Source organism: Electrona antarctica, assembly GCF_951216825.1.
Source record: "Electrona antarctica genome assembly, chromosome: 14".
Classification (NCBI taxonomy): Eukaryota; Metazoa; Chordata; class Actinopteri; order Myctophiformes; family Myctophidae; genus Electrona; species Electrona antarctica.
This window is the reverse complement of record NC_136795.1, coordinates 45,622,885-45,645,001: the sequence shown is the minus strand read 5'-3', so window position 1 is coordinate 45,645,001 and position 22,117 is coordinate 45,622,885. Positions and strand designations below refer to the sequence as shown.

Sequence of the window (22,117 nt, the reverse complement as noted above, 5' to 3'; positions counted from 1 at the left end):
TTTCGTTTTCTTTGGTCTATAATGACACGCTCCCATAATGACACTGTTAGCATTGTGTGCCCAGGACGTCTCAAGAAGTCTTTATAATAATCCCCTGGGGCGCCCAAAGACGTCTGGAGACGTCTTTGAAAAAAAAACAGGCTGGGTACTGAATAAATCTATGGGTATATTTTGTGTTCAAGGAACCAGCACACTGTCTTCAAATGCAGTGACCAACTTTTATTTAGGGAAACGGCAACGTTTCGGCCTATGCGGCCTTCATCAGGCTATCTTTATGAACACAAATGGGAAAGCATCCTTTTTGTAGGCTGTCTGGCCTAAAGGTAAGCCTATCGGGACAAACCAGTAGGTGTGCAAAAGCCTTGCTTTTTATATATTTTGTGTTCAAAATTCATCCAAATAACATGGGGCACTCCACTTTGCTATAGCGTCGCAGTCCCGCCCCCTCGAGAGACCCGGAAAAGAATTCCCCGTTCATTTTCCTCATACCGACTTTTCAAAAAGTATTTATTTAAAGACGTTTACGCTGCGGACAAAGCCAACTCGAGTTGTGACACATCATGACAATAAACACAATGTTTTGGGCCAAACAAAGAATTGAAAATAAGAAAAAAAACGGCAGGTTACAACACTTTTTTGTTGTTTTTATTCTTTGTAATTGTTTGTTTGGTCCAAAATATTGTGTTTGTTGTCGTGATTTGTCACAACTCGAGTTGGCTTTGTATGGCGCTTATACGGTCTTATAAGGACTGTGATGCTCCATTCTGAAATAATATAAGGGCACACAATGTTTAATATTGGTACAACGCACATGCATATTCATTGGACCACAAAATATGACTGTTATTGGAAATGTCCTACTGGACAGGACTCAGACCACCATTCATAGTGGAGGACTGGCATATGTGCTCTCTCTCACCTGTGATGGCCGCTGCTTGGGACTCCTGCTCGTAGATGATGGAATATCCCAAATAGCCCAGATACTCCAGACTGCGCTGCACATCCAGGTACGTCGTTAACCTGGCACAGAACAAGACGCGGGACAAGCCATGAGTCCCAGATAGTATGAACGGATGTGCCCATTCAATGAGTGTGGTGACCTCAATATCTGACTAAATACCTCAAAAATATCATGAGCGACACCCACAGCCACAATAATAAAGAGGAAGCGTAAACAACGATTTGGTAACACCCACCTATAGAACAAAAAAGGGTAAATTCTCCTTCTACAGCACCGTTACCCAAGTTTGGAATGCCTTGACCCAATCCCTTAAACAGTGTCGTTCACTGGCGTCCTTTAAAACAGTCATGAAAACTCACCATTCAGGAGGCTCTTTCTTTACAGAAATATTGAATTTCTGGTTGTTATGTTGATGAATTGGATATAGGACCCCCATGGAAACAAGAACGCTTGAAGGACTTTTTGGTGTAATCCTTTTAGACAAAATGTTTGACTATACCTGCACTGTTGCATTTCTGTCTAATACAATATTCAATCAATCATATTGGATAAAAATTGGATAAGTCGTTTTTCATGATTTTGGAGGATTAAAAACAAAATTAAAATCATGAAAAAACAACATGCTATAGTTCTTGGTTTCGGAAGACAGACTATAGTCTGTCGCTTTTCATGATTTTGGAGGATTAAAAAAAAAAATCATGAAAAAACTACATGCTATAGTTCATGGTTTCGGAAGACAGACTATAGTCTGTCGCTTTTCATGATTTTGGAGGATTAAAAAAAAAGAATGAAAAAACGACATGCTATAGTTCATGGTTTCGGAAGACAGACTATAGTCTGTCGCTTTTCATGATTTTGGAGGATTAAAAAAAAAAGAAATCATGAAAAAAGTTCATGGTGTAGTAGTTCATGTGTGTCTCTCTCTTACGTCCACTGAGAGAGGTATCCTTGGTAGGTGATCCAGCCCTCGTCGTTGGTGCACACCGTGTTGTTGACGTCATGACCCCAAGGCATGTGTGGAAACACCTTGAACAGGTCCTTTACCTCCTCAGGCGACAGCGCACAGTCTCTGTCCTGAAGGCACACAGACACACTTTTTTATTTGGATCTACACAAAAGGCACAATACATCAGATGCAAACACTGATCAGAAGGTTACAATACGGTCAAACCAGATACAACTGCTGCACATGCTTAACACACAGAGGGATTTCTATTTTAGTTTTAGTCATAGTCTTTGGAATAGTGTTCATTTAGTTTTTGTCACATTTTAGTCACCCGGAATGTTTTAGTGTTAGTCTAGTTTTAGTCGACTAGATGTCATGAGATTTTAGTCGACAAAAATGCGTTTTGGTGGGCCTTGATGCCGTCGTAACTCGTAATGGAAGATTTTACATACAAAATGGCAGTGAGCTTGTAGATCTGCCATTTCCAGCATGCAACCAAGTGTAAAATGACTTACACTGGATCTCCGGTACACTAGTCCCTTCCTAACATTTTAGTCTAGTTTTTATTTGTTGACGAAATTGTCAGTATATTTAGTCTTAGTCTTCATAGCTTAGTTTATTTAGTTTCCATTTAGTTTTCGTCAGTGAAAAAAGGTAGTCGACGAACATTTTCCGTCTTAGTTTTAGTCGACGAAAACACTGAAACATGCGCACTACGATGAGATTTATTTTCTTTGGTTCTTGAATTACAGCCTAACTAATTGAACAGTAGTATTATAGAGACCATGATATGACTTCTATACTCAAAATAGGGATGTCCCGATTACATGTTTTTGCGAACCCAGGCTCGAAGTGTCCTTGAGCAAGACACTGAACCCTTAATTGCTCCCGATGTGCAGGTTGGTACCTTGCATGGTTTCCTCCGGCATTGGTGTATGAATGTATGTGTGAATGGGTGAATGCACAATCTATTTAAAGCGCCTTGGATAAAGGCGCTATATAAATGCACCATTTAGCATTTGAAAATGACACGATCGACCCCCGATTTCCGATCACGTGATCGGATCGGGACAACCCCAAGTCGAATCATAAATATTAAAGAACATTCCTGACTCACTCACTTTGTCATGCTTGTCAAAGACACTCTGGAGGAAGAGATAAGCGTTGTGGTTGAGCTCCGTGGTGCAGTCTGGGGGGACTTTGAGCCTGGTAGACAGAGACAGACAGGGTAAGGTTTTTTTTGTCCTTTTCTTTTTTTTTTTTGAAAAAATAAAATAAAACCACTTAAAGGACCACTTCCCAACCTATCTTCATATACTTGGACCTCACTAATGTTCAAAACAGCAAAAGAAATCTAATCTGTCCGTGTCTCATAGGAGGGCTGTTCAGAAACCAGTCTTCCAGTGACATCATCGTTAGACAGATTTATTTTATAAACAAGATTTATTTTGATTTTTATTATCGTGAGAACGATGGCTTCCATTATCACATTGTAACTTTTCAGGAATAGCTTGGATTCCCCATCAATGATGTCAGTGGAAGTCGGTGGGACTAGGAGCCTTACGCCAGGGCTCCACCGGACGCGTTGCGTTGCGTCTGCGTCGCGTCAAAAAACGCACCGGTTCAATTTTAATGCACGCGTCGCGTCTCCGTCAACGCGGGCAGTGGAGCCACCCTTCATTGATTAAAAAGGGAACATTCCCTGACGGTGACGGAGACGCGACGCTGACGCGCCCGGTGGAGCCCGGCCGTTTGTGCGAGTCACGACACGTCACCAGCAGCCAAGTGAAGAACAGTGTGGTGTGAGTCACACCACACTGTTCGAACACCGTGTGAGTGTGACAGTGAATCACTTTAGGAACGCTTTGTGTGCCCACACAACACTTTAAAAAAAACAAAACAGGGTGCCCACTTTTTACAGTCATTTTTTTTTACATCGTTTTTTTTTATAAAAACAAAAAAAGTTTTTTTTTTTTTTTTTTTTTGCAAAGACGTCCACAGACGTCTTGGGCACTACGTACGGGACGTTTCCCAGGACGTCTGTGGACGTCTTGGGCACACAACCTTTAAGCAAACAGCAGCAAGACGTCTTGCAATGGAACAAGGTAATTCCTATAATCAGGTCTAACTCCACAGTCCATGACCACAATAGGACTTCATTTCAAAAGATGAACGTGGTATTTTGCAAGACTATAAATGCATTGCAGCAATGGCATGAGTGACGCCATTGCTGTAGGTGCAATTTATAGTCTTGTAAAATACCTCGTCAACATCACACATGCATACAGTACATTGTGTTACAGTGGTGGCTGCAGGTGGTTTCATCGGTCAGGGCCACAGTTGCAGTCATTAACCCATTTTGACCTGAGATCACATTCTAAAATGTCTTCTACATCCTGACAGTCGTTCAAAAATAGCAGACCTACAAGCTCGTAGCGCGCCACTCGGTGGCGCGCTATGAGCTTGTAGATCTGCTATTTTTCAATAGCTAAAGCATAACATAATGCTAACACCAAAAGGAGTTCCCGCCCAAAATGGGTTATTTTATGTAAGCACCAAGACTAAAAATGGTTTTATTTAGTGACCATGCGCTGATCATGAAGCCATTCATTCTAAACACAGACCTTTACCGTGTTGAGGGGAAATACATTTGTATTCTAATATGTATTTTTATTTCCATTTTTAATCATATAAGACTGCATGAGATCACAATGTAATCTCACTGGCATGTGAGGATGTTCCCATTAAATGTCCGTGTTTTGCCCGAGCCAATCATTATAATCCTTTTATGATGGTTTCCTGTTTTTTTTTTAATTATATAGAAGTGTATATTTGTACGTCTCTAAATGTTCTGATGAATTGAAAACGGTGGACCCTCTTGTGCAATGCGTTATGGTGTCGTCCCACATTTAACAGTTTTTTGTATCGAGTTGTACTTGAAATGCACTGTAATTCTGCAAACTGTTAATAATTAATAATCAATAATTTCACTGATAATTTGATGGCACAGTGCACATGTCTGTGTACAGTAAAGGAATAGTTCAATAATGGCGAACGAAATCCTTTCCTTTGTATTATCATTGTTGCAATTTGATCATGGCATAGTGTTATATATACACAACATTAATCTATTCCTTTAAAGCTACTAAATCCAATCCATTTTGGGGTCTGATGCCTCTAGCTCGCATTCGAATTTGTTTATCTGTTGTCAGAAGCCGAGAGGCTTCGTCATATCTCCGGACTCTCTCTACTGAACAAAGTGCTCCACCTAACAATGAGAAACAGAACACGCTGGCGCGGCTCACATGGGGAACAGATACTCCTGTGTGAGTTCCAGGTCGTCATCGTAGCCGAACCTCCTCAGCACCGTCCAGGTGGTCTCGTGTCGGCCTCTCTGGATGAAGAGCGTGTGCAGGAACAGAAACCCTGCGGTGTGCAGAGGAGATTATAGGGTCATGGGTCAGGTCATTCACACGGGACAAAGTGACATGAAAATAGCCGATTGACACTTTAAAGCAGTGTTTCTCAACCTGTGTGCCGCGGCACTTTACTGTGCCGTTTGATGTGTCCAGGTGTGTCGCCTGATTTGACCGAAAATAACACTAACCCTCCCCCGAAAGCAATCGTTGTTGTCACACGTCTAACCATTAGACGTGCGATAACAACAACTACGGAACAATAGACTCTAACGACCCTCGGCCATTGAAATGTTAATGCTAAAGAGATGCATCCAGAAGACGCTACATTTCGCCCCCTCCAGTAAGACTGGAGCGCACGTAGACAGCAGACACATACAGTCCTACATGTCCCGACCCAAACACTGAGGAGGTAAAGTAAACGTGACGTTGTTGTGATTAAACATAACGTGCCACGAAAAATAGCTGTCCAAGTGTCCATACATGATCGCCTCGTTCGGCGAACAAAATCCTCCACAGAAGCGCAGTGATGCCTGATTTATTCTTCGTCGTACACGTGTTCCATGCTGAAAATGGCTGATTTACAAGCTCGCAACGTGTTGTGAGCTTGTCGATCAGCTATTTTCAGCACGTGGAAATATGCAGGCTGTGAGAACTGAGACCCTTCACAATAAAAGCATGCAGCTTTCACAAGTTGGCCCATAATAAAGACAAGGAAAAGGATTAAGAATTAGGTGGCATTTCACATTGCATATGAGCTATTTTTTTCTCCAAAATGTATTTAAAAAAATATATATAATAAGGAATTAATTTGGATAATGGTAATGGAGATATTGTAAAAGTTGTCACTTTATTAATCCCCCAAGGTTTTTTTATTCAATAAAGTCTAAAATAAATGAACTTTCCCAACACTGTGTATATATATATATATATATATATATATATATATATATATATATATATATATATATATATATATATATATATATATTTTTTACACACACATACATACACATATGTATGTATATGTATATAGATAGGCCTATACACCGTATATCTAGGTGTGCCCTGAGATTTTTAGGCTATGAAAAATGTGCCCTGGGACAAAAAAGTTGGGAAACACTGCTTTAAAGACTTGAGAAAAGGCCTTGATAGAAGAACGCTGCATATGCAACATTGGCTATTTTCACTAGTTTGGGTCCCAGGGAGACGTCAAACTAAAACATTTCGGAAGCACTGGACATGAATAAACTCTGTGTGTGTGTGTGCGTGCGTGCGTGCGTGCGTGCGTGCATGCGTGCAGACCTTTGAGTGTGAGTCCGTTGTCATTGACTCCATCGGTCATGTTCCTCCTCACCACGTTCTTCACGTCCTCCAAGGCCTGCGGTGCCAGCGGCGTGTTGAAACACGTCCTCTACATACACACGGAGATACGTATAGTGTAGTATAGTACACACCTACCACATCAATCACATACAGATACAGTATAGTACACACCTATCACATAACAAACTGACAATTCATCTTGCTAATTGTCAGACAGCAACTATACAGTTCCTCTAACGCAAGTGCAGTCTGTGAAGTCATATAGGGACACAGTCCTTAAACGTAAATATTTTTCGAGGTTCTTTTCAGGTCTAACCTGCCTGAGAAATTCCCCCTAAACTTCTTTCAACCGTTTTTTTTTGTGTGAAGCAAATCAGCAGGTTATTTCACTTGTGCCACACTTCTGCAGCCAAAGTGCAAAGTGCAAACCTACTTGTACTGTAACACTCAGGGAATTTAAAAAACTAAATCAAGAAGTTACCTGGAAGAAATTTAGCTCATTGTCATTGAGGATGCCATCATTGTCCAGGTCTGACACTTTAAAGATTCGAGTCAAGGCCTTGATACAAGAAGGCTTCATCTGCAACACAGAAAACATAATGAACCATAAACTATGGGGTGGCTACACAACACAGAGCAGGCCACTCAGAAGATATTAACCCATTTTGGGCGGGAACCCCTTTTGGTGTTAGCATTATGTTATGCTTTAGCTATTGAAAAATAGCAGATCTACAAGCTCATAGCGCGCCACCAAGTGGCACGCTACGAGCTTGTAGGTCTGCTATTTTTGAAAAATCGAAGAACGACTGACATAGAAACATAGCTTTTTCAGAAAACTGTCAGGATTTAGAAGACATTTATAGAATCGTTCCCAGGTCAAAATGGGTTAAGCAATCACGTCAGAAAGAGAAAAGGGAAATTGCAGGATAGGATAGTGATAGTAATCGATACATTCTACAAAAATGCCATAAACAGAACGCAAAATTGATTTAGTGAGTGCTCTTGTAAAAGGAAACTCTTCAATTCAATACGCTAGAGTGGAACGCTGGGATGTCGTGCATGGCCACAGTGGTTTATCATGATCTCATTGGCAACCGAGTTTCCTCCGCAGGATCAATACAAGAGTAATCAATCTCCAGGGCTCACCTCCTTCTCCTCTGGACAGTACAGGGGTCCAGTGGGGTGCAGGACAGCCTTCTGGGCGTAGTAGAAGAGCTCAGAGATGTTCTTCAGGTTTTTGGCAGAGCACTGAGAAGACAAGGAGACACGTGGTAATAAGTATGAAAGTCAAAAGTAAAGGTCTCTCCGTATAGAAAACCAACCATGCAGAGATTGAATGTATGCTTCACTTAGTAGTTTAAAGATAAAACCGAACTAAGACAAAATGCGACCAGATTTGACTGAGAGACTGCCATCGCGCAAATTCCAGCTTTTCACCAGAGGAGAAAAACTTAGCACAGGCAGACTCTAATGCTAGAGCATGTCTGAAATAAGTGTCAGAGCTGAAATGTAAATATGAAATAAATGCTTAAACATGTAGCTAGGTGTAATGTTAGAGACCACAGAAGTGAACCTTTCAAGCCTGTTTTCTCAACTCGCTGTTTTCTGCAAGACATTACTCTATAAGGCATATCTCCAAAACTGGTGGGTCAAACTGAACAACCAATGTCAATTTGAAGCTATGATTTCATATGACATGAAAAAAACGTAAAATAAAAAGAAATCCAATGGCAGTCTCTCAGTCAAATTTGGTCACAAATGTCCTCATGTAAATTATGAATGGCATTTCTATAGCGCTTTTCCAAGTGCTCAAAGCGCTTTACAATGGTTCATTCATTCTTTGGCCCGATTAAAGATTCACTATGCATCGAAATGTCTCATTTATTCCTCAATAAAGAAGTCTGAACCATAGTTCTGTGTGCTGGTTCCATCTTTAAACTATGCTACATTTTTAACCTAGTTAGCACCAACTGTTGAAGTGTGCATAGTCAACACATCGCAATGTTTTACTTAGTATGTCACACAGTGAAGGTGCACAGAATAGGACATATTTCCTCTTGGGTCCGTACCAAATGAAGCTTAATTGAAGCTGCTTGAAGGTGAGATAAGGGTGGGAGAAAACAGGACTAAGGCTTTGTGTGCAGAACTGTGCACCAATGTCTTTTTTTTTTCCCCAGCTGAAACCACAAGCGGCTATTTAGAAGTGCTGGATGGGCACTTCCAGTAGGAAGCACTCACCATATAGGCGGAATGATCTTTCAGCTGAGAAACTGGTTGTCAGGCAAACTAAACATGAGGGCACAAGGTAGAGTACTTGCTCTGGATGAAGGGAGGATGGACCCTCCCGTCTATATCGCTACATGAAATTATGTTGGCAAAATAAAAGAAATCTCAGCCAGTAGTATCACACTGTACTTGTATGACATTGATAGCTGGTCTGTTGTAGTGCACTCCTCTTACACTGTGATTGGACAGCTAGTTAACCCATTTAAACCTGTGATTGGACAGCTAGTTAAGCCATTTAAACCTGTGATTGGGCAGCTAGTTAAGCCATTTAAACCTGTGATTGGACAGCTAGTTAAGCCATTTAAACCTGTGATTGGGCAGCTAGTTAAGCCATTTAAACCTGTGATTGGACAGCTAGTTAAGCCATTTAAACCTGTGATTGGGCAGCTAGTTAAGCCATTTAAACCTGTGATTGGACAGCTAGTTAAGCCATTTAAACCTGAGCTCGATTCTACAAATGCCTTCTAAAATCACGACAGTTTTCTGAAAAACTCATGTTTCCATGTCAGTGGTTTTCAACCCATTACATGTCAATGAGCCCCAAAATGATATGTAACTGGCCACGGACCTGACCTGACTCCGCCAGATTGCGGCAGTACTGAGTTCACAAGTTCCCTCCTCCTGCCTGCCTCTGGGATCTCTCAGGCAGAAACGATGAACCCGGAAGCAGCGGGACAAAAATCTGATATAAATATCTCCATAATCATTTCGAGTTGTAGTCTTGTTAGGTTGTGTTTACATTGCGCTGTGGCACAGCTTCAATAATATGAAGCGGCCCCATACAGCTGCATATCGCTCTGGCCAGAATTGGTCCGGAGTACATCGTCTCTGCCTGAGAGATCCCAGACTCACTACGCTGGCAGAATGCAAATGTTGTCCAGCAGGGGGAGTGGTTCTACCGGGCTACCACGGACCCCCATCTAAAAAGATGTTGAAAGATTTGTGTCACATTTTCAAGATTTTTCAAAAATAGCAGATCTGCTATTTTTCAGTATAACATAATGCTTAAAACACCAAGAGGGATTCCCGCCCTGCCTGAATGCGTTGGAAACAGACAGTGACACGAGCAGCATTCCCAAGTAAAAAAAAATTCAACTCTGTAATCACTTACATGCCAAACTTGTGCCACTCCCATTGAAAACAATTCTAAAACACACTGGCCTCTATCACCTTTGGTGTTATCTCATGGGAACACTGATTGACACGTCACTGACCACAAGTCCAACTCACACGCTGCTATTGTGTGTCCATCCCCAGGCACTCGCCACAATAATCAATGATACATAAATGGCAAGAGGAGATTAAGAAGAACGGTGTGTGTGTGTGTGTGTGTGTGTGTGTGTGTGTGTGTGTGCGCGCGTGCGTGCGTGCGTGTGTGTGTACGTATGCGTGTGTGTGCGTGCGTGCGTGCGTGCGTACTGTGCACATGCTTTTGCGTGCATGTGTGTGTACACATGTGCTGCCTCACATAGTCCCCATCATCTCCTACTTTTAGCTTGGTAACTAATACAACTGGGGAGCAGCGCCACCAATGAAATTGCACATGACACGGAGGGGAAACTTGAATTTGACACAGCGTCCTCCATTACACCCTTGCCTCCGAGCACACTCTCTCTCAGTCAGTTAGTCAGTCAGTCAGTAGGTCACGGCCTTAGAGCACAGCATTCAGTAACATAAACCCATTAACCAGTCAGTCGGTGCAGTGTAAGAGGAGTCGGTACTTGCAGCAGCGTGGTGGGATCCATCTATCCTGCACACCAGCGCTCTCTCACTTAGCTCGGTCGACGTGTCGGTCGCAAACCCAGAGTCGTATTTCATTTGTCATTTCTTCTTTCGCGAATGCTTCGTCACAAAGCCTGCCTCCGCAAGGATGCTAGCGAGTCAGCGACCATTGCCATCCGGGAAGTGCGTGCGTACTAGGGGTGGGACGATATGGGTACCTCACGATACGATATCTGTGGCGATGTTAGGCTACTCGATAATGAAAATATCACGATATTCAATATATTGCGATATTGCAATATATTGCAAAAGATTTCATCAATGATATATCACGATATCTGTAACTCAACTGAATATGAAAAAATAACCATAAAATCTGGAATTATGTATTTATTCCAAAATCTTGCAAGATGTTTTGTGTCACAAACTGGCCAATAAGTACATAAATCTTGCCTCCTCCCAACAGAAAAACACTGACTGCAACTTTGAAACTTGTCCACAACTTGTCTGTCCACAACAATAGGTAACCTACTACTACTAATGAATCAATATCATATTTCTATATATTGCGATATTGCCAGGAGGACGATACATCACGGGAGGAAGCGATATGTTGCGATAGATATATTGGCACACCCCTAGTGCGTATGTGCAAGTGTGTGTGTGTGTGTGTGTGTGTGTGTGTGTGTGTGTGTTTTTGACCCATTTAGACCTGATGTCGATTATAAAAATGTCTTCTAAATCCTGACAGTATTCTGAAAAACCTATGTTTCTATGTCAGTGGTTCTCAAACGTTTTCATGTCAAGGACCCCCAAAAATATATGTAATTGGCCGCTGACCCCCATCTGAAAATATGTTGTTCCGGGGACCTCCCCAAAAGCACATATCGTAGTGCGGCACTCGGTGCCGCGCTATGAGCTTGTAGATCTGCTATTTTTCATAACACATAATGCTTAAAACACCAAAAGGGGTTCCCGTCCAGAATGGGTTAAATATAGCAGCTTACCTCCACACAGGTCTCAATGTCCTGGTACTGATTCATGATGGGTAGGATGGTCTCCATGCTGCTGTGTTCCACCAGGTCAGACTTGTTCCCCACCAGGATCAATGGCACCCTGCAAGTAACGCCACGCATTAACCCGTTAATTAAGACCCGAGGACCATTCTACAATGAATGCCTTTCTAAAAGGTTCTAAATCAGTAGTTATCGAAAAGAAAATTGTTCCAAGGACCCCCAAATTGATAATGCATTTGGACACATATCTGAAAAGGTTTTGTGCCAGGGAGGGACCCCCCAGAAGAGATGATTTTTCTGTGAATTGTATTAAAAAATAAATAAAAAGAAAATGAATGAAAGCACACTTTGAGAACCACTGTTCTAAATGCTAACCAACGTATTGTTTGTTTGACATGGGTTCATTCTGCTTACTCCGATTTAGCAATTTCTAAGTTGCCCTGGATATTAGCATCTGCTAAATGTTGTAATTGTACAGAAAATGGTTCCCCGGGTCCTAATCACATGCAGGATATGACTAGCAATAGGGAGTTCCTTCCAACCGCGCCTTTAGCCTATGGCAGGCTAATCTGGTGCATCTCAGAGGCAGGACAGGTAGCAGGAGGAAGGAAGGCACTGGAGTAGCCTCGGAAACCCAGACGTTTTTATTTCCAGGGAGAAAAAAAAAGTCTGGGTCCGAGTACACTTCAATTCGGCATAGAGTAGCGCAAACATCACTCACTGCTGATTTCTGATCGTCTGCACCTTTGTTAAATTGACGCACACATATATATATACGCACACACACACACACACTCCTCTCTCTCTCTCTGTCGCTCTAATTAATTAGTCTCATGTCTAGCAGCTGCGCATAGTTTCTCCCGGCGGATCCTGCCGGGAGCTGCCTATGCCATAAAAAGCATAGGTGAGTTCCAGGCTAGCACTGGAGCAACTCACTGTTTAAGCCCTTATTTTATTCACAGGGTGTAAGTAAACGAATCGGTCACATCTTCGTCAGGTCATCCACGACGACGTGACCGATACTACTCGTTTGTCAGATCGTACAATATCCGTTTTGGGTGACTGAAGGTGTAAAGACGTTGTTATTGTCACACTATGCGCTGCAGTGTACAAGATATTGAGTCAATATCTGACTCTTGCATGAAACCCTGTCAAACCTGTTGCTGAAGCCATGAGCTAGAATCACATGAACTAATGGGCATGCTCTCTGTTGAGGCAGGTTTTACCATTGGGACAGAACTCATAGGCGTGTGAAAAAAGCAGGTCAGTAGCTGCCTTAGCAAGGAAGGCATTCTATACCATGAAAACATAAATAGGACTCGATAAGTCTCAAGAGTTCCGGCAGGCCAGCTGTCATTGATCCACGGGGAACATACACAGATGTACGTGTACACACACACACACACACACACAAATAACATGACATAAACACACCTGCTATCCTTGTCCGTCCTGTCATTTATGAGTGGAATCCAATGGCTTGTCACCTGTGGGAACAAGACACCACAACATAAAGCGCTGGAAGCTGGCACAGATATTCATGACCAACGCACGCACACAAGTTTTGTTTGCGTTAACACATTAAGATCTGAGATTCTACATTAAGATTCTACAAATGCATTCTCTAAATCAGTATTTACAATTTGCAATTCAGGAATTTAGCAGACTTACAGTAAGCGAGAACAAAAACATGGAAATGCATCAAATACAAAAAAATAGTCATCAATACTCGCACGTAAGCTAAGAAACTAACAGTGGAATATCTATATAATGAAACAATGCATATACACTAGAGTGCTACAGTATGTCTACATAAAATGCTATCTAAGTTACATAAGTTGAGCCTTTGCATACGCCTGTAAGGTCGTCAAGGCTAGGGCAAGTGCTATGACAAGTGCTATGGGCTAAGATGGAGTCTGAAGAGGATAGGAGAATAGTTTTGGAGCCAGAAGGGAGAAGAGTTTGGGACGTGAACGTTGTCCCGGTGTTTTTAGTGAATGTACTTCCAGCTTCCCTGCGTTGGCTGATCTGAGCTCGCGGGAGGGTTTGTAGGGTCCGATCAGACTTGCAAGATATGGGGGTGCCATTACCTTTGGTTGCTTTGAAGGCCAGCATCAGAGTTTTGTACCCCTGAGAAGGGGTTCAAAAATAGCAGACTGGCGTAGCAGCACGAAGTGACGCGCTGTGAGCTTGTAAATGTGCAATAGCAGCCAACGCAAAAATCTAAGATGACATATATATGCCACCAAAAGCAGCGTGCTGCTTCATGTTGTAAGTCAGACTCACTTTATACTGTATTGTCAGACACATTGCAAATTAACTTTCAACATGTAGCAGGATGACCAGATGAATAACACAGGGACGAACTAAGCTCACCTTCTCAATGGACTTCTTGTTGTTTACCGAATACACTATACAAATAACGTTTGCCTGTAAGAGAAGAAAAATACTATGTTAAGCCCGAACACTACGGTAATGCACTTTAAACACACAACACAGAGTCTTTTGGGACCGAGGTTAAGGTTATGACGAATTCCAACCAACCTTGGATATTTCTTGATAGAGCTGATCCTCTGACTGCTCTGCCTCTGTGGGGTAAATAAAAGCACATCAGTGGATTATTGTACACGATCAACCCTATTTACATGCATTACACTGTAATTGTACTTACAGTGTAATTATCTATTCTAGAGAAATCATACTGATTTCATACTGATCCTGACAGTTTTCTGATATCTGATATCAGTGGTTCTCAATATTTCATGATAAGGCCCCCAAAAATTATATGAAATTGGTCGCCGACCCCCATCTGAAAATATGTTGTTCCAGGAACCCCCCAGAAGCAAAGATTTGAGTTAAAAGCGTTCACTCTGAAAGAATATATATTCAAAGGTTTGCGCCACATTTTCACGATCTTTCAAAAATAGCAGACCTACAAGCTCGTAGCGCGGCACCGAGTAGCGGCACCGAGTAGCTTGTAGATCTGCTATTTTTCAATAGCTAAAGTATAACATAATGCTTAAAACACCAAAAGGGGTTCCCGCCCAGAAGGGGTTAATCCAGAGCGATTTACAGTAAGCAACAACAACACATGGGAATACATGAAATACACAGAAATTTGAAATCAAAGTAAGCTAAGAACCTAATATCCGTCTAACAGTAGAATATCTGTACAATTTAACTATAAGTATACACTATAGAATGCTATCGCTATGGCTACATAATATGCTATCTAAATTACATAATTCAGCCTTTGTACACTGCAAGGTCATCGAGGCTAGGCCAAGTGCTACAGCAAGTGCTGCGGGCTAAGGTGTATTCTGAAGAGGTGGGTTTTCAGACTACGGCGGAAGATTGGGAGTGAGTCCGCAGTTCTGATTACAATGGGAAGTTCATTCCATAGTTTGGGGGCCAGAAAGGGAGAAGAGTCTGGGACGTGTGGAGCGTTGTCCCGGCTGTTTTAGTGAAGGTTCGGCCAGCCTCCCTGTGTTTAGCTGAGTAGTTACCCGAGTAGTCTACAATGTGTGTAGGGACCCTCTCTGGGGTGACGTCAGCTGGAATGGTGATCTCTTCAGCTCGGAGGGGAACCTGGAGGACACCGAACACAGAGGGACATCAGAAGCGCTGACATTGTAAGAAGAATGAATGCTGCCTACCCTAAACATTGGAGGCCCAAGATATAGAGGCACTCTCCTTCTCATAGTAAAGGTTGTTAGACACTGGGAGCGTTTTTTTTTATTTGGTGCGATGAATTTGTATTAATTTAAACAGACTTGTGTGCCATGAATACATCCATACATAACAATGTGATGAAGTGACAATTATTTTTTTTCCCCAAATGAGGTCAATTTGTCACCATGAATAAACCTGTACAAACTATGAATGAAGCATCAGCAAATTAACGGTTTTGTGTGAAATATGTGTGATGCAATTTTAGATCACACTAAGTTGAGGCCCAATAACAACATTTAGGTGAAAATAATGCATTGTTTTCCCTCTCTGCACAACATTTCAAAAGAAATCAGCACATACTATTGAACTGTGCAATCGTAGTACAGTACAGACTACAGTGAGTGTGGAAATGAAAGCATTCTGTTGATCCATCCATAGTTACCTCATCAGGGAACTCCTCGCTGACCAGAGACATGATCAGGGACGTCTTCCCCACTTTGGCTGTGTAAACACACAAGACAAACCGGCATCAGTGCACACATCATTTTGATTATGACCTGAAGTAATGCATATGTTTCAGACGAGAGAAGGGGACATTCTCTGACGTCTCTGGTTAATGGCAGGAGTGACAGGGCACAGATAAGACCACAGTGGAGAGGGTTACATATTGTGTTGCGGTGGTGGCTGCGCATCAAGGCATTGGAGAGAATATTTGACTGAGGCTGAGGCGGCTGCAAACAAGGAAGGTGCAAGGTGGTGGCAGGGCTGGCACTTTTCTTTTTTTTATATACCCATCACATCCCACAGGGGAACTTCAGTTTTCAGCTTCACCCAGCAGTGAAGTGCTGCCCATGGGATGCACGCGCAGATTAGACGGACCGACATGCAGAAACTACGGTTGGACATGCACTGCTCTGTGCTTGCGGTTAGGGTTAGGTTAGGGTTTGAGGTAGGTTGTCGGTCTAATGACAGTCGTACCCGCTGCCCCCCTGAGGAGCTCAGGGACACTTCGACTCATTGCTGACTGAGGGCTGGAATCGTACCCGAGGCCTCCGGAGGTGAGCCCTCCTAGGTGGGATCACTAACCATTCAGCTTAACGACTTCACTTTGACACAAGTAATCCATCCTAGTGTAGTATGCCTCACTACCGTACATATATATCTGCATTAGTAAACAACATTACCTTTCCTCTAAAATCATAATAAAACACAAACAGTCAAAATGTTTTGGTCTCCAACCTGAACTAGCAGTAGAATAGCATAGTAGCGGCAGTAATAGTATACAACGTAGACTAACATCCAATCATGTGCATGTTTTGAATATCGTTCTTCAACCCCTTTAGAATTAGATATTTGACTACATGGCACTACACTCCCCTGCAGCACACACACACGACTGCATGGGGGCACGTAGCATTTTGGCTGCCCCGGAGCCCCCCTCACCTCACTCACACCGCCCAGCATCCAATGCCAAGCAGCGGAATCTGGCTATGTATGTAGGCCACGCTGCTGTATCACCAGTCACCACCACAACTGATACAGTATATAAATAGTGCAGACAAACATATGCTGGAAAGAAAGAGAGAAACAAACCAGGGGGAGGGAATGGAAACCGACCAGGGGAGGAGAGAGAGCCACACAGCCTTTGATGTGACATGGCTGAACTTCATGTAACAACTCAAAGTCAACATACATCATGTTTGGTACATGACACATAACTTCTGATTTAGCCTCGGGTGGATCAAAACTATGGTTGATGTATTTGATCTTTGTATTTTACATTAAACATTTTGCATATATATCATTGATACGAAAGTAAGTCAGGTTACTTCTGATTCAAAATCATAACAGTGTTGGCTGGGTCTACTGAGATCTGATCTAAGTGAATGTTGATTACCTATTTAAGCCATTTATTTATGTTACAATGCAGCTCAAAGCATGGTTTAATTGTGCCGTAGATGTAATAACCTGCCTACTGCCTATAATAATAAATTGTGTTAAAACTGAAGCCTGAACTGATGACATTGTCTGGCGTTGTGTCGTTAACACCTTTTAAAGTACACCTGATGTTGACCAGGTGTACATATTGCACTGTGTAAAGAGCGAAACAGTGCAATATTTACTAAAAAATAAATTAAATACATCAATAATAATTAGATGAGAAATCAATGTGTTATAAACAAGTAAGCCTATTGGACTGCACATTTCACAACTGTATACAATGGTGGTTACACAATTGATTTCTAGAAAAGCAAAAATCTGCCCATGTGGTATGACTGTTGTGTCACTGACACTATGACTGTAGTGTTTGATTGTTTGATTGAAGTACTATTTATTAACAGTTTGCAGAATTACAGTACATTTCAAGTACAACTCAATACGTCACGTGAGCTAAACATTAGATTGTAGATGTGTTCTTTTTTTGGGGGGGGGGGGCAAGGCAAGCCAAAGCGACATCCTTTTCTTGCTATGCAAGAGCTAGCATCCTCGCTAACACAAGTCACTGTGAGTGTATCATCAAATCATCTATTATGTATTCCTCCACCGGTTTTAACTTACGTTCCCCTACGAGCAGTATCCTCACGTCCTTCCTCATGGCGGCGTGAACACGTAGTTTCTATTATTCTTCCTCCCACACACACGACACGGACGGACCCCCGCTTGGGTCTTATTCTTTCATCCGTCCTCCGGTGCACCTCCTCTCGGCCTGCGCGCTGCGCTCCCACCGCTGTCTGTCTGGTGGGTTTAAGGACAAACGGGACGGATCGAGAGGTGGGGTTTTTTGGACTTGTTCCTTCCTTCCCCAACGTGTAAACTCTTCCTACCCGGAGCCAGTGACACTCTAATGAAAACAAGCCCTGGTTGGTTGTTGTAATGAATGTGATGTTTTGGTTGTTGTGGGTCTCTTCTTTTCCGAACTTCAACGGAGCATTTCGCAGTGGGGTTGGTTCGGTTGTTTCAAGCGCACGCCGCCTGACCTCCACCGCCGCTACGCAGAACGCACCCAGGCACCCGGCAGCTACTACAGCGACACGTAAAGGACAAACTTCATCCTGTTGTTCCGTTCCGTTCCAAAAAAATGATAACAAATAAATAAGGTATGCATTTAGTCGCCCTCTGGCGTTAACAAAATGAACTGTGATTTAATTATTGGCTATATGAAGCGTTCCACTTGTGAGACGATTGATTGATTGATTGATTGATTGATTGATTGATTGATTGATTGATTGACATTTTTATTTCACAGTATGTAGAATGGGTGCATTACAAACGAAAGCAGCACAAGTCAATACAAATTAACTGCTACTTTGAGGACAAAACCATGAGAAGCACTAAGACGTCAGGGTCCTCCATTTTCAATTCATCAGAACATTTAAAGACGTACAAATATACACTTCTATGAAAAACAGGAAATCATCATCAGCATCATTCGAGTGCCCTCGAGATCTGCGACACAATAACCTTCCACTGGTCTCTGACACTCTGTTGGCCTAGCATCATGATGTTGATCAGCATCAACAGCATCTGTTGAAATGGAGGACCATTATGTAAACAAGTCTTATTTCCATTCTACAAACTGTTCAATCAATCAAGCAATCAGCATAATATAATGGTTTTTCTTTTTATTTATTTAACCCATTTTATTTTGACCTGAGATCAGATTCTAAAAATGTCTGTTTGAAAATGACAGTTTTCTGAAAAAGCTATGTTTCTATGTCAGTTGTTCTTCGATTTTTCAAAAATAGCAGACCTACAAGCTACATAGCTAAAGCATAACATAATGCTAACACCAAAAGGGGTTCCCGCCCAAAATGGGTTAAGTATTTATTAACCGTTTGCGGAATTACAGTACATTTCAAGTAAAACTCAATAGGCCTACAAAAAAACGTTAGTTGTGGACGACACACTGATAAAGCATTACACGTCGTGCAAGTTGCCATTAGTAGGCCTAAAACAAAAAAGCATGCCCTTTTACTGTGACCGCCAATCAACAGGGCTCACCACCATGCCATAATTGTGGTGGACATGTTCTCAAAAATGTATTTTTGCCACGGACATACAAAATAAGTGGTCAATGATATTACCAGAAACCATAGGCAGAGAATGTGGAAGGCTTAGGATATTTGACCAACTATTATACCGTATAGGCTATTTGTTAAGGACCACATGGTCAATGTTATGATGTAAATAACATGCGCTTGATGCTTTTAGATTAGCTATTTTCACAAGTTTTCCCACTTTCTTACATTATTGACAATTTGGCCAATGGTTGAAGTTTTTATAGTAGTTTTGATAACTTACGACGATGGAGTAATGGTCTTTTTTAATTTAATTTATTATTATTTATTTTCTTTTAGGTAGGACAATTAGGTAGGCCTATATAAAGGTTCTGTTCAATAAAGTTTGACACTTGGCCTGGGCCGTGGCTCAGCGGTCCAGGCACCTTGGATGGTAATCCAGTCTGGCAGTGTGCCGCGGGTTCGACTCCTGATCCCGACGGCCTTTACTGCATGTCACCCCCTCATCTCTCTCCCCATTTCCTGTCAGCCAGTATAGGCTGACAGTCTGTCCCTCCATAAAAAATATAAAAAAAAGGCACAAAAGGAAAAAAATGTTTTCCAATGGCCCCAGAATTTGTACTTTTTACTCCATCTTTTGTTAAACTCTGGCTCGTTGTTTCTGAAAGTTATCTCCAGGGAGCTCACACTGTGCTGTGGTCTCGCATCATTCCAATAAAACAATTCAGGACAAAGGTAGTCAGAGGAACGAACAGACATAAAAAGAGACAACTAACGGTTCGCTACATGGAGGGACCCCCCCTTATAATTAAGCTGGACATAGGAGCCGGAGGGCCTTGCGCCCCCTCAAAAAACTTGTGTGAAGTGAGGGGCGCTCTTATCGTCATACATCATCACATTCCGGCCAATCACTTTTGGCATCCTCACTTTTCTGTCCTCACATTTTGAAGGGTGCTGCTAGCCCCTCCTATATACAGCTTTTGTCCTCACACGTCTCAAGATTTGCCATTGACAATGAAAGGGGAATTCAGGTCAAATGTCCGCTAAATCTTGTCCCCACACGTCTCAATATTTGCCATTGACAATGAAAGGAGAAATTAGGGTTAGGGTTAAAAAAAACCAAATATGACGTAAATTAAACATCAAAACATTAAACGCCATTGACATTGAAGGGAAAATTTACGTCATTATATGTAGACGAGCAAATCGGCTAACCAATCGGTGGGAGCGCTTGGCCAATATAAGGGCGCTTAAGCGCTTGGCCAGAAGATATCAAAGGCAAAGCTCTACTGATTGGCCAGTATGAGATGACGCATGATGACGTACGATGACAAGAGCGCCCCTCACTTCACACAGGTGTGATTTTTATTATTAAGCCCTCAGCCAATGAAATCATCATTGTCATGAATTAATGAATTAATGAATTAATGAATGAATGGTTTATTTCGGTGCTGTACAATTACATGGTAAACTTCATCATTTGCATTTATCTTATATACAATTGAAAAGGTGTCCCCAAAAGGTGTCCCCAGGACAGGAACAAAAGGCACCAGCTACTACGTCACTGACACGCTGCAACACGCTGCAACAACACTGCAACAACACACTAACACGTCACACACTTACCCTCCGCGTCGTTGGTTCCCTATCTCCTCATGTCGCGCCGCACGGCCACACTCGACACCAGCCGCGTAAACACTGTCATCGCACTGCCACTACAGCCGGCTCCCGTCCACACTCGCAAACAATATCAATATCAATAATAAACACAAACACGCCACAAGCACCGACACCCCCGCCTAATTTCTTGCCACGTCTATGAAAACAAGCACAGAAAAAATGCCATTCAACACGCTACTTACACACACTACCACTCGCTTACAATACGCGGACCTGGCAACACTACATTCCCTCTCCCATTGGCTCACAGCCCACCACGTGACCCACACAGGGAGGGAGACGATTGCGTGATGCTTCTATGTACAGGATTCTATAGGTCACCACTTTTGGTGTGACACACACACGGCTTCTGTTTACTAGAAGAAGAAGAACTACACAGCGCACACTCTGATTCTAACTTGGACACTTACCATCATGCTAACACGACCGCGTCGACACCTGGCGTGGTACAAGCGGGACAAACCCAGGCGCATATATGGATACCAACAACAACACTACACGCACACGCGCGCGCTGCAACAACAAACAGCTACGTACAGTGTGTGTGTGCGTGCGTGCGTGCGTGCGCGCGGGGGGGGAATTTGGATCGCCTCGCGATGCCGCGACAATGGCACTACACTACACAGGGCTCGCCAGTGCCACTACGTACTCGCATTTGCGCCTTACAATATCACCGTGCGAATTGTAACATTGTGACTGAGTGACTGTGTGTGTGTGTGTGTGTGTGTGTGTGTGTGTGGGGGGTTTGATTTCAGCATGTTTTGCAGTGCACACCATGGGACAAATCGGCTTTTCACCCCCTGCCACTGTGCCCACAAACGCATGTACAAGAGGAAAACAATCTAAACATTATATACTAACGTCAGCATCGGGCAGATTAACACACACAAGCGTTATTAGTTGAGTTTTCTTATTGAAGTGCCTCTGATTTGTAACTGTGCGTTTATGTCAGTCACCGCTGCGATCCGTTGTTATTCAGCCACCAGCAGCAACATACGCACGGACTGGAGAGAGGCGACGTGTTTCTCTCCCTTCGGCTCATGTAGCCCTCATTGTAACTACAAATATTGTTC

At 42.5% G+C, this 22,117-nt stretch overlaps 1 protein-coding gene across 8 annotated transcripts in view; it reads right to left on the bottom strand.

Moving 5' to 3' along the window:
• Nucleotides 1–18,403, bottom strand: part of rhot1a (ras homolog family member T1a) — a 34,958-nt gene extending 16,555 nt beyond the window's left edge. For all 8 annotated transcript variants that reach the window (XM_079521026.1, XM_079521027.1, XM_079521028.1 and 5 more), the window contains exons 1-14: nucleotides 17,905–18,403; nucleotides 15,788–15,846; nucleotides 15,180–15,261; nucleotides 14,218–14,261; nucleotides 14,050–14,103; nucleotides 13,108–13,160; nucleotides 11,665–11,773; nucleotides 7,796–7,897; nucleotides 7,131–7,229; nucleotides 6,629–6,737; nucleotides 5,213–5,333; nucleotides 3,029–3,113; nucleotides 1,890–2,035; nucleotides 920–1,020 (exon numbers count right to left, since the gene is read on the bottom strand). In XM_079521026.1, the coding sequence (XP_079377152.1) occupies nucleotides 920–1,020; nucleotides 1,890–2,035; nucleotides 3,029–3,113; nucleotides 5,213–5,333; nucleotides 6,629–6,737; nucleotides 7,131–7,229; nucleotides 7,796–7,897; nucleotides 11,665–11,773; nucleotides 13,108–13,160; nucleotides 14,050–14,103; nucleotides 14,218–14,261; nucleotides 15,180–15,261; nucleotides 15,788–15,846; nucleotides 17,905–17,941 (1,201 nt within the window). In that variant the 5' untranslated portion in view covers nucleotides 17,942–18,403. The remainder of the gene's footprint in view (nucleotides 1–919; nucleotides 1,021–1,889; nucleotides 2,036–3,028; nucleotides 3,114–5,212; nucleotides 5,334–6,628; nucleotides 6,738–7,130; nucleotides 7,230–7,795; nucleotides 7,898–11,664; nucleotides 11,774–13,107; nucleotides 13,161–14,049; nucleotides 14,104–14,217; nucleotides 14,262–15,179; nucleotides 15,262–15,787; nucleotides 15,847–17,904) is intronic.
• Nucleotides 18,404–22,117: the final 3,714 nt, after the last annotated feature.